This window comes from Ammospiza caudacuta, chromosome 6 (genome assembly GCF_027887145.1).
Source record: "Ammospiza caudacuta isolate bAmmCau1 chromosome 6, bAmmCau1.pri, whole genome shotgun sequence".
Classification (NCBI taxonomy): domain Eukaryota; kingdom Metazoa; phylum Chordata; class Aves; order Passeriformes; family Passerellidae; genus Ammospiza; species Ammospiza caudacuta.
In genome coordinates this window covers 21,226,592-21,239,025 of record NC_080598.1, presented here as the reverse complement: position 1 = coordinate 21,239,025, position 12,434 = coordinate 21,226,592, and the positions used below count along the sequence as shown (strand labels likewise).

General features: G+C 48.2%; 1 protein-coding gene across 1 annotated transcript; it reads right to left on the bottom strand.

The window, feature by feature from the left end:
- Nucleotides 1-7,731: 7,731 nt before the first annotated feature.
- POLR2L (RNA polymerase II, I and III subunit L) lies at nucleotides 7,732-10,682 on the bottom strand. Its single transcript, XM_058807524.1, has 3 exons — nucleotides 10,472-10,682; nucleotides 10,252-10,359; nucleotides 7,732-8,192 (listed from the first exon to the last, which is right to left on the bottom strand). Exons 2-3 carry the CDS (start codon nucleotides 10,344-10,346, stop codon nucleotides 8,084-8,086), a joined length of 204 nt encoding a protein of 67 aa, XP_058663507.1. The 5' UTR covers nucleotides 10,347-10,359; nucleotides 10,472-10,682; the 3' UTR covers nucleotides 7,732-8,083.
- Between the last annotated feature and the right edge of the window lie 1,752 nt (nucleotides 10,683-12,434).

The window sequence follows — 12,434 nt, the reverse complement described above, 5'->3', positions numbered from 1 at the left end:
GGCTGCCCAGGAAGGTGGTGGAGTCACTGTCCCTGGAGGTGCTTAAGGAAAGGCTGGATGTTGCACTCAGTGCCATGATCCTGTTGACATGGGGTGTTCAGTCACAGGCTGCACTTCATCCTCCTCACAGGTACTCCAACTTAATTGATTCTGTGAACCCCCCAGATGTACAGAAGGGAGTGAAGGCCTGAAGTTCTCTCTGGTTATGTTTAGCTGATCCCATTGAGAGTTTAGAATACATTTCAGATGGTTTGAGTTAGGAATGTGCCTGCAGGAGGTGGGATGGGAGGGAAAAAGGATGATAATTTATAAGAAGTCTCCAATAGAAGGAAGATCTCTGCTGTCCAGGTATCCTCTGGAGAATTTTTTTCTTTTGTGGAGATGTGCCCTGGTTGAGATGTGGAAGCAGTAGGAGTTTCTTGGCCTCCTGGGCATGCTGCCCTGGCTGGGGGCAAGGCGGTGGGGTAAACACCAGTGTTGTGGTGAGTCTGGCCCCAGCCACCATGAAGGGCCTTCAATCAGGCAGTGCATGACCACCTTGGTCCTTGGTGGAGGCTCCAGCTTTGTTCTGGACAGCACAGATCCCAGTCCTGGACCTGTCCTAAAGCAAGTTTGCCCATTGGTGGTTTGAGATGAAGGCAGGCTAAAAGGGGTTTAACTGGGGGATGCCAGGCTGGCAGGAATCACCCGCTGCCCTGGCTGTTGCTCAAACACCAGGAACCATCTCCCAAGATGTCTCTGGCTGTAGCTGAAATGGGAGTTTGTCCATGGTGCTGCTCCCAGCTCCTGCAGCACCACATCCATTTGGTTCAGTAGCAGCTCAGGTCGCTGACATGAAAGCTGCCACAGCCAATGGCATCTGTTTCTCTTTATTTATTAGAAGCAATTTTTCATCAGTGGAATTTAATTATTAGTATTTTGCTTTTAAAAACGTCGCTTAATGGAGGAAAGCAGCCATTTTTCTAGGCTGCATTTAATGCTGAGTGGATCCAAAGGGGTTTTTCTTTAAGCTGTGTTGACAATAATATTAAAAAAACCTGAAGTTGGTGAAGTGTGGAGCTGTAGGCCATCTCTGTAATGATCTGAAGCACTCAAGCCCTTATTAACTTAATGCTTTCATTTACTAGCTCATTCCTGGAGGAAGACCTCCTAGTCAAACTGCTATTGCTTTTTAAAAAACCTAAAGTTAGTAATTGCTTCAGCTGCACATCTCATTACAAGGAAAGGCCTACAGCCTAGAGCAGCACACATCTGATTTTTGTTTTTAAACTTTCCAGGGGAATTTCAGCAAAACCTCTTGTTATACCTCCAGCCCAAGCGTTAGCTATTGCATTGTTGCCTATACATTTATAAACTCAACTGTAAGAGTTCTGAATTCCCACTCTCTGTGGAAATGGGAGGCTGGAGGGCTTGGCTGTAGCTGTTATGGTGTTGGGGAGGAGCTGGGCAGAGCCCATCAGCTGGTGGGCAGGGGCTGCTCAGTGCTGGGAGGAGGAGCACGTCCCCTTTCATCAGGGCAGCCTTCAGCCCTACATCACACACACTGCTGGAAGGAAGACTTCGTTAAAAAGGAAAAAAAGAAGGAAGGAGGCACTTTAAGGCAGCTTTCAGTAAACAGCTGGGGATAATTGGGCTTTAGCTGTGTTCTTATAAACCTTCTGGATTCCTGGGTACAGTGATGCTGCTGATTTCTAAATTGCTGCAAAAGCTCAGGGCAGCAGCTTTCCATCAGCAGTAGGCTATGCTTAGTGTCAAAAAGTTATTTTTCAAAATCTAATTTAAAAATATTCCATTAGGATTTGAGGATATATGATAGGGGCTGCTAAAAAGGATGCAAGAAGACACCAGGGGTTGGGTGAGGTTAGGCTACTCCTTGTTGCTTGTCTCTGATGGTTTCTGAAGAGTGGGATGTGCCATCCCAGAGGTTCTGAAAGGGAAACTGAGGCATTGCACTGGTTGCCCAAGGCTCACATTAACTAGGCTGTATGTTCTTGTCAAGGCCTGTCCCTGAGCACACACCATGAGCTGAAGCCTTTTTCTGTCTTTGAAAGACACGAGCAATGATGTTACACAGAGATGGGCAAAGGGAGCCTCTGCTGCTGCTGTGGACCAGCCTGGAGAATGCAGAGAGAGAGTGGAATAGGATGGACCCAAAGTACTTCAGGAAATATTCCCAATGAGCTTCATGCACTTGGAATGAGTCTCTGGAGAGATGTTGGCAAGGAAAGTGACATTTAGGTAATCTCTGAAGAAATTCAAAGCTTGTAGGTACAGCTGTGGTGAGCCACTAGAATATGTGGAAAGCAGCAGCTCCTGAAAGGTCAGTATCTAAAAAGTGGGTGCTGAGCACAGCTGTCCTACTCCTGGCACCGTTTTATTTAAACTTACTTAATTTCCTGGAGTTCTCCAAGTAGACTTGCTTTTAAAAGAAGGAGATCTGATTTCCAAAGAGACAGTTTTCAGTATTTATTTCTCCTAGCTCTAAATCCACCCTGTGGGATGGGCAGTGTGTTATTTCAAAATCATGGTGCCCACAGAAAGGCTTGACCACAGCCTTTTCCACTTGCTTTGTTAACTGCCAGGCATCTTGAGCTCCCTAAAGTCTGTGGGCTTTTAGCTTTTTGTCAGCTGTTCTATGCCTTTCTTTGATCTTTAGTTGTTCATCTTCTAAAGAGCAGGGAATAATGAACCCATTTTATTAAAACACTTGCATCGTATTTGGGACGGATAAAGAAAGGCTTTCCTGCATGAATTTTCTGGCTTGGCTGTTCCAAGACTCAGTGTTAAACACAGGAGCAGGTGTATCCTGAGAGTAATTATGGGGAAACCTGTGTGGTGCTTGGGCTCCCGTGGCTTCACCCCTGCTACCTGTGCCCTACAGCACAAGGGAAGGTGGAGCTCACCACAAAGGATGACTGACAGTCTGGAAATGTGTCTCTGTGGAGAAGGAGAAATTGGATTAGGGGTGCAAACCCTAACATTTTCTGCGTGACTTGGCTCCACATTCCCTATATGTTTTTGGAAGGGAGTGTGAAGGAGAAAGCAATGAGGGTTTAAAAAAGACTTACTCCCATGTGAATATTGTGCTGCTTCCAAACAGCAGCCTGAAGAAAAGCCTTGCAGCTGCCCCTCAGTGGCAGGAGTCACTGCAGCCAAAGGTAACTTCTTACCTTTTATTTTCCTCTATGGCCTTATGTGCTAGAGGTGCACATGGTTGAAGTCTGCAGCAAGAATTGAAAGTTCTTTGAGTGCCTAATGCTTGGGCACCTCAAACAGCTTTTCTTAGCAGAATTTAACAAAATGAATTAATCCTGGACACCTGAGTGGTGTAGGGCACCACAGGTTCCCAGGTCATTTTAAGTCACACTGAAGTTAATGAAAAGACTCCAGCAGACTTCAGTGGGCCACACATCAAACCATCCAGCATGGCAGAGCCAAAGGCTTGGCCACATGCTCCCTGTCCTGGGTTTTCAGACATCTTTATTGTGCTGTCCCCACTGAGCAATTAAAAATGCTTTCTCACTGGCTGGAGAAACTGAATAAAAATTGGGGCTGAAAGCAAAGCCACAATGTAAATCGTGGTGCAAATGCACTGAAGGGGAAAGCAAATCTATGTTCATATTCTGGGCAGTCAGAGCCAGGTGAAAGCAACATCGTCTTGGAGATGTCTCAATTGAGAAGTTTCAGTAATAAGAAAATCCTGCTGGCTAATTGAGCTCAAGTGGATGTACATGGGTCTGCTCTGAGAGGGGTTAAAGTAGACATGCTATTTTCTTCCAGGATCCATACTGAAGTTAGAAACTATTTGGAATTACACTGATTCTAGAGTAAAATAGGCTATTTAGTTCTGGTTTTGTTTGCTCCTTTTTTTGTCAGGGCAAGGATTGATTTTTCTTCTAGGGCCATTTGCAGGGAAAGAGGTAGCTCCTGTTCTGGATTCTCACAGATTATTATCAGTGAAATATAGGTTTGTAGCCATGGGGCTAGTTAGACATTTTGATGGAAATACACTGTTATGAGGGTCTGTGTAATGGTTTTAATCAGAATTTTGAGAGTTTTCATATTTCTTCATATAGACAAGAAACATATACAAGAAGTCAGACTTCAGTATCTAATTCCAGACTGCATTTAGGGAAAAGTCATGGGAAGAACAAAAGCCCAGCACACATCTCTCAGTAAATCACCCTGGGGTGAGACCCTCACTAAAGGAGGTTTTTCAGAGCAAAATTCCTTTTGAGATATAAAACCTGAGGCTCATTACAGATCGGCACAAAAGCATTTCACTTCCTTCCTGCAGATGGACTCAGAAGTATGATCAAGAAGGTTTTTTTGTTTAAAATTGTCATTTCAACAAACGTAAAGCTTTCCAAGCACACACAGAGCTTGGTGCTGATGCTCCAGGTTGAAGCAGGAGGCTGAGCTCCCTAAGCAGCTCCTCTGTACTTCCACCACCTCAGCTCCCACTGTGTGTCGCAGGCACTGCTTTGTTCTTCTGGGATGTTTGTGATGTGTGAGGGGAGGCTGTGGCTTGGGTGACAGAGGGTCTTCTGTCACACTTCTGATTGTGCCTGCTTGCTTTCCCAACGCTAGGTGTGCTGGCTTTGGCTGGGCTAGAGCTAATTCTCTTCACAGTGGCTGGTATGGGGCTGTGGTTTGGACTTGTGCTGAACACAGGGTTGGCAATACAGAGATGTTTTTGTTGTTGCTGAGCAGGGCTCACACAGAGCCAAGGCCTTTTCTGCTTTTGGTATTGCCATGCTGGGGAGGAGGATGGGAGGGTGGGAGGAGACTCAGGCAGGACAGGTGACCCCAACTGACCAAAGGGATGTTCCAGACCAAATTATATCAGTATGTAAAGTGATGCCATTTGTCTTCCCAAGAAATTATTACACCTGATGGGGCCCTGCTCTCCTGGAGATGTCCAAACACCTGCCTGCCCATGGGAAGCAGTGAATTAATTCCTTGTTTTGCTTTGCTTGTGTGATCAGCTTTTGCCTTCCCTATTAAACTGCCTTTATCTCCACCCACGAGTTTCCAGCTTTTACCCCTCTGATTCTCTCCCCAGAGAGGGTCATTCCTGCTGGTGGGAAGTGAGCGAGTGGCTGTGGGGGGCTTGGTTGCTGCTGGGGTTAAACCACGACTGGGGTTAGTGCAAGCCCTGCAACAGCTTTTCAAGACAGACTTGAAAAATTTCCAAAATGTTTTACATGTAAAATGAATAAGTGACTGCAGAGGAGTGGTGGGATTTTGTATTTTTCAAAAACCTTCCAACTGACAGAATTCTTAATGTAATTAAGGACTGCATATTCACTACCATTTATCTTCTTTTTTTCCCGCTGCTACCTATCTGTTGATTTTGTTAAGGGCTTCTTTTTCTGGTTGAGGGAAAACTGAAGCTTTTTTGTTTCTTTTGTGTATACACATATTTTACATTGTCTTGAAAAACTGTGGTTGTTGTGAGCATATTTAATGACTCTTCCCAAAGACATCTGGCAGGTAAAAAGCACATCCAATACTCTTATGTTATTAACTGCTGCAGAAGGTAGCACAGGGGAAGTGACAGCAAAAAGGGAATTACTTTTCTAGTTACCAATGAACAGGGGTGAAAGATGGGATTTATAGAAATCCATTGAAAATTTCAGACTCTTTCTGCAACAGGATTTAAGCTCTGCTCCTGCTCCTAACCCTCCCAAGGACAAAACTCTCGAGATAACTTTTCACATGATCACAATGAACTGTATGCTTTACCACATTTTTTGGTTAATGCTGCATTTGCAGACTCCTGAGGAAAAGCTGTGGTGCACACAGGGTGTCAAGGGCTGCAGGAGCTAATGTTAGTGCCTGCTGTGACTGAGTCTTGCTGCTCAGGTGTTTTTGCAGCTCCTTGGATAACATCTGTCAGAGGGAGTGATACCAGACTGCCACTGGCTTCCACTGCACCCTGGTTTTGAGAATAGTAATGAGAGCAACCAAGGTGGCTTTTTCTTTTTTCCCTTGCATTTTTTCAACGAGGCCTGCTGTGTTTTTGCAGATTGCATTTGCATTATTAAGTATTTAGGAGCCGTAACTTTTAATGTCAGACAACTTGGCACCCGCTTTGAAAAGAAACATGTTATTCTGAAGCAGAGAACGAGATTAGAAATTTGCTTTTGCAGATAGAAACCGAGTCCTGTCAGCTCATCTAATCCAGTTCCCTGGCAGTGATGCAGGCCAGCTTTCTGCACGGCATTCCTGCACGCTGCCTCTGCCAGACGTTCCCGTCTGGGCTGCTGCGCTCCCAGCGGGGCCCGCCGTGGATCTGTGAACAGGCTGCACACAGGGCTGCGGCACACCCCACTCTGACAGGGAAAAGCATCTTACAGATCACTGGGGAAAGGTCATCCTCTAGTTCAGTGTCCCTTTTACAAAATAGCCTGCCTGAGAACTGAAGGGCTTTTTTGGGTTTGTTTTTATAGTGTGTTCAGCTTGCTAATACGGCAGGCATGCAGAACATAAGCTACCCAACCAACTATGAAACAAATGCTAGAATTAATTGCTTAATTCTCATTGCATTAGGGTAAAGCACAGGTTTTAAAATGTCTTCTGTGAAGAATTGCTGAATATGAGAAACATCTACTATTGTCTTGTAGTAAATTGAAAAGCAAGTTCAAGTGTAAAGATTGTTTGGGTGATAGCCAAAGGCAAGCAGCAGTCCTGCCTCTTATTTTGTGAGACAATCTAGTTTTAAGCTTTGTGGGTACAAGTTTGACCCAGTAAGCACATTAAATAATGACTATTTCTGTAAACCCAGGGTTTGTTCAAACCAGATTCTTTGTGCTACAGAAAAGAATCCACAGAGATACTTCTTACCCTGAAGCTAATACATGAGTGCCAAGAGTTTAATTGCACCAAACAGCAAGAGACTGCATCCTAAGGAATTATCCCCTTTTCCAGCCCATTCTCTACTGGGCTGCTGTAATGATGAACTAATGCTGCATTTGCAGAAAATCCCAAACCTGCACAGGTGCAGGAGTGACCCTCCTTCACTTTCAGGTAAGATGCCTGTGCCATGGACAGGGTGTGCCATGCACAACAATGCATCTTCTGCATGACAGAAAGCAGAGTGAAAACATGATCCACCTTACAAGCTGATTGTGCAAGAGAAAGGTGGGACCCTGGGGCACGGTCAGTGCCTGTCTGGATACAGGTGACCTTTCCCAGCCCTGCAGCTCCAGCTGCCCTCTCTCCCTTGCAGCCCCTCTGTCAGGGCAGGCAGCACCGCAGCACAACGTGAAGTCGCTGAGATGATGAGTGGTGGAAGTGTTTGTACCAGCCACAGAGGGGTGCAGGTGCTTGGCAGCAGCAGCACTTTGATCCTGTTCACACCAGCACGCCTCAATTCTCACATCCAGTGCTCTCCGTGGAGACACTCAGACATGTTTTGCTTAAATGAAGGCACTGCACCATCTGAATCAGTGTTTTTGTGATACTGCAGCCCCAGTGTTTGGTAAGGATCGGGGCAGAGAACACAAGTTGATTTTAACTGCGGTAGGGAATGTTCTCTGTGGGCCCCAGCAGGTTTTGGGAGCAATGCCTCACAAATGTACCCACTTCCATGTCACTGGAACCACAGCTCAGCCCTGCCTGCCTAGTGCAGGACACTGAACTGGGTACTCAGCAGTACATCTAACCTTAAGGTAACCAGCAAGATCCAAGCATACACTTTACTTTAGCCAGAAACTGTAGGAAGACTACAAGGGAAAAACCTCCTTTATTTCAACATTTTAATGAAATATAATAGTTTTTCTACATGGACAAACATTTGGTTTTACTGACAGAAGCATCTAGAAGTTCACAACTCCAAATACTGATTTAAGAAGAAGCATCCAAACTTTTAATCTCTAAATCTTGTTTAAGTGGACTTCATCATTCTTTTGTTTCCTTGAAAGAGGTTAGTGGCTTGGGGCAGTATTTTATCCAGAAGATAAACATCTCTTGATGGTTGCACTACAGTTGGCATTCATTCTTTATTGCCTGAAGTCCAGTTTCAAGTTTAAATTAGAGATAGGTTCCACATGGCTTGCAGCACAGTGCTTTTTCCATCTCATTTCTCCAGGGGTGCATAATTCAAAAGCTTCTCAATCAGATCCACATGGGCGAGGAGCATTCTGCGGCAGCAGTATCTCTTCAAGCCAAGGGCATCCAGGGCATCTCTATTAATGAACAACAATTAAAAAACACAACAGATGAAGTGAGTCAGAACCACTTGTAAGCGTTTCCTAAGCAACACACTGATTACTTTGAGCTCAGTCATAGAGGGAAATTTGTTTGCAGTTCAAAGACAGACAGAAATTCAGCATGTGCTGAATGCCCTTTTCCACCTAGTGCTGTTGAGCATGTTTGCCCATCCTCCAGCCGGCCAGAGCACAGGATCTGCTGCTGAGAAGGGTCCCCAGCTGCCACCGTTTTCAGAGGGCACTGTTTTAACATGTTTCTGTAAACTGAGGATGATTCTTGCCCATTTCACAAGATAAATTTAAGATCTGAGCCACGCTAAAAAGGTGAGATATACAGCAACTAAAATAACTGGGAACACAACCTCTCCCACACAGGGATGCTAATTCTGAGGATGGCTACAATCCTTCCCAACTCCCATGGGAGAAGGCACTCGGTTATACAACCTGCCCCCCACATACACACAACTAAGTAGGTGCAGACTGGACAGAAATCAGTGTTTTACAGTCTTTCCACTGAATTCCTTCAGAGTGACTGCTCCAGATTCTCATGTTTGGGTAGGGGATGTTGAGTCATCCCAGCCTGAACCACTGCGGGTGTTTCCCATGGCTGTGGCTGTCACCCCTCTAAAAGGTCACGGTACTACCACGATCTTCAGCTGGCACCTCTGAACCATAAATCAGGCTGATGCTCCTTCAGAATGGGACACTCATAAGACATGACTGATCTCAGGTCTTTAGGATGATACTGATACAATGCAGTGCAATAAAGCATTTGCTCCAAACAAACTTAATTTCCTGGAACTTGTAATTCTCCTGCAGGAATAAGCCAATGGATACTTTTCTAAAATACAAAGGACTGAAAGGAAGCCTCTGCCCAAGCTGGACCATGGTAAAAGGTTGTTTAGCTTCATGCAGTACAGTCTAACTGCAGGAGCCAACTTCCGGCAGCTTCTCTGATGTCACTCAGTCCTTGCAACCATTGATAGTGCAGCAGGGCTGCTCGTTCTAGGACAGCACCTGCAAAACTTGTTTTAGATAACTATAAGAACACTGAAGGGCATTTCAAAGAATATTTATAAGTAACATCACATGATGCCTCAATTTTCCAAGCATCTGATGTCTGTTGATATGTAAATTTTAAGAGCTATCTGGAGAATTCTGAACTCTCACTTGCAGTTATTGGAGATGCAAAATACTAACATTGATCACAATTTCCGAAGTCATACTCTATGCTTTGATACAACTTTAGTTGTATTTGCCTTTTCCTCCAGCTTCCAAGGACTTGTGGAAAAAGAGCACTTTTAAGGGACAAACAGAAAGGTGTGGGTGCCTTTTTCAACTGCTGATTCTTTAGATAAGTCTTCCCATTTTGTCCATCCATTTCTTAAGCTGCCATTAACAGTGATTCCGTACTGCACTGTAAGATTTTAGCTGTTAGATATCTGTAAACTCTACTTCTTACCATAATTGCATTAGTTTGAACAAGCACCCCAGAATCAAGCCAATGATCACAATTGTTTTCAAGTGAGCATTTGTCAATGACAACACAAAACTTCTATACAAAAGCAGAGAAATAATAAAGATAGGGAAAATACTAAAACGCTCAATACTTCTTAAACTTGTAACATTTTTTCCTTCTCTCCTTTTAAAAAACTGATCACGTTGGTGTCAAAGCTGGGTATATGGAAGGGGAAGAAACGGGCAAATGTGTACAGTTCCATATTTGGGAACGTTTTGGGTACAATAGCCACGACTTGGCAACTTCCACTGCTTCCCTGAAAGATTCAGTGGGGAAACAAATAGTTTGTTGCCTACTGTAATTTCTAACTTTTGGTTAACAATCTCAGAATGGTTTTTAGCCTCTCTACGTCTCTTTCAAGACGCCACGACCCTGCACTTGTGCCTCTGGCCCTGCCTTGGCAGGGAGGCCGGCAGGGATGATCTCCGGAGCTCCTTCCCAGCCCAGCGGCTCTGGGATCTTGTGCTCTGTGTATCACCCAAGGCACGACTCGAAGGACGCAGAAATAAAACCCACCCTTCGGTGTACTCCGCCTGCAGAAGGCCGAGGTAGGCTTCCCACTTGTTCCCCACTATCTTGCCGCACGTGAAGCACCTGACCGGGATGATCATTTCTGCGCTGTGCCTGCAACGACACAAACCCCGCGTCAAACCCCGGCCAAGCGAGCGGACACCGCGCTCCGCCACTGCGCGCTCAGGGCTGCGCTGCCCCGCAGCTCCCAGGTCCCGAGGGCTACCTGGAGGCGAGCGAGGGGCCGATGCCGGCGCCGCTCCCGCCCTCAGCCCCGCGAGCGGCTCCCACCGCGCGGCTCCTCTGCTGCCGATGGCCGCCGGCCGCCACCACCGCGCCCGGCCGGGGGAAACCGCGCCGCCGCCGGCCGGCCCGACACGCCGAGCGGGCGGGTTGAGCGGCCCTACTCCCCCTCCCGTGTACTTGATGGTAGCGGCCCACGGTACGGCGTCCCCGGCGGCCCAAGAGAGTGCCCGGGCGCGCGCGGGGGGGGCGGGCTCGCGGCGGCGCCGGGCGCGCGGCGCGGTGAGTGGCAGCTGGGGCGCCCCGAGCGCTGAGCGGCGGCACCGCGACCGCCCCCGCGCCGCCTCCTCCCGCCGCGCCCGGGCGGGCACTTGTTGCATTGCGAGAGGGCTTCGGCTGCGGGCGGACTTGTCATCCCGTCTTAGCTGAGGTACCGCAGCGGGAAGCGCAACTGGTGGCTGCGGCGCGGCAGCCGCCCGCCCGGTCCGGCGGAGGGGAGAGGGATGAGGGGTGAGGGGTGGGCATCCCGCGGGCAGCGCTGAGGGATGAGCCGGGGCACCCCGCGGCAGCTCCGCGGGCAGGGGCGCCGGCGCCGTGTGTCCTTCGCTCCCCCGGCGCAGGGGAACGGCGGGCGGTGGGACCCGCCGCTGTCGCCGTGTCGCGACCCTGTCAGCGCAGCATCGCGGCGGCGCTCGGGGCCGGTTGCCCGCGGTTCGGCGGCTCCCTCGGGCGGGCGGCGGCGGCACAGCCCGCTCCCGGCGCTGCGGGGCTGTTTCGCGGCTCCGTACTGCCCGGACAGGCGATGTCTCTCCGGTGCACTCGCCCTCGAGCCCCGGCCAAGTTGCGGGCGCTGCGCTGGCTGCGGGATTGCCGAGAGTTTCCAAACTCCGGGGCCGGCTGGGACGCGGCGCCGTCCCGTTAGCTCGCGGTGCCGCTGCGCCCGGTGCCGCGACCTGTGCGCGGCCGGGCTCCCGCAGGTGTGCGCTGCCCCGGTACCGCCGCTGTGGCGGCCGTGCCCGCACCGAGGGCAGCCTTTCGGCGGGGCCGGGGCCGCTCCCCGGCTCGGGCACAGCCGCGGCTGGCGGCGGGCAGCGCGGCCGGTCCCGCTGGGCACCCGCGCCGGGGAGCTCTGGTGGCAGAGGATAATGCATCCTGAAACTGCTTGACTCGCATTTCGTTAATCTAAGGATCGGGGAAGCATTAGGCGCGGGCAGCGTGTGTTTAGCGGAGGGAAGCGCGCTGCGATGGGTACAAACTTTGGAGACGGGCACCGCTGTTCTAGAGGCTCTGGGATGAAGCATTCCTCTGTCAGTCCTTATTGCTCTCTCGTTTCAGCGGTAGCGTTATGCTAATTGTCCTTGGGAGAGCAGAAATTCTCCCCAAGTGCTGTTATTTTCCTGCTAAAGTATCTGTGAGTTGATACAGTGCACAGCGCAGAGCCATTAATGTCAGGCATATAAATAATTGTGTCTTAATGCACAGCTTATGTTAATACGTCTTTCGTGACTATTTTTTGAACGACTGGATTATTGACCCTCTGCACAGAAATGCCAGACCTAACATGAACCGTAAAAGAGCAAAAAGTTTTGTTTTAATAAATAAGGGCTTGAGGTTGAAAGCATTTTTACAATTCTATTGCTAGCGAAAAGACAGTAATTTTTGCAGTCCCAGGAATAATTATGCGCAGTTGTGAATGGAGCGAATTGACTTGGCATGGAGGGTAGATGAAACCTCCTGCGATCTCTAGATTATGATCATTATTGTTATTGTAGGCCAGTGGGAGCAAAACCGTGTCTTTCCTTTTGATCCTTTGACTTCTTTCTTTTTTGGGGGCAGGAGGGGGTGGGGAGTTGAGAATTTGAAGATTGTGCTTTGATGCATTTTCAGTAGCAGGGCTCCAAAGTAATTTTCTTACTGAACTGTGTGGTAGAAGGCATTTGTGTTTG

Coding starts and splice junctions, on each gene's coding strand:
- POLR2L (XM_058807524.1), bottom strand. CDS start 10,346: ATGATCATCCCGGTCAGGTGCTTCACGTGCGGCAAGATAGTGGGGAAC. Junction 8,193..10,251: donor CAGGCGGAGTACACCGAAGG/GTGGGTTTTATT, acceptor GTTCATTAATAG/AGATGCCCTGGATGCCCTTG.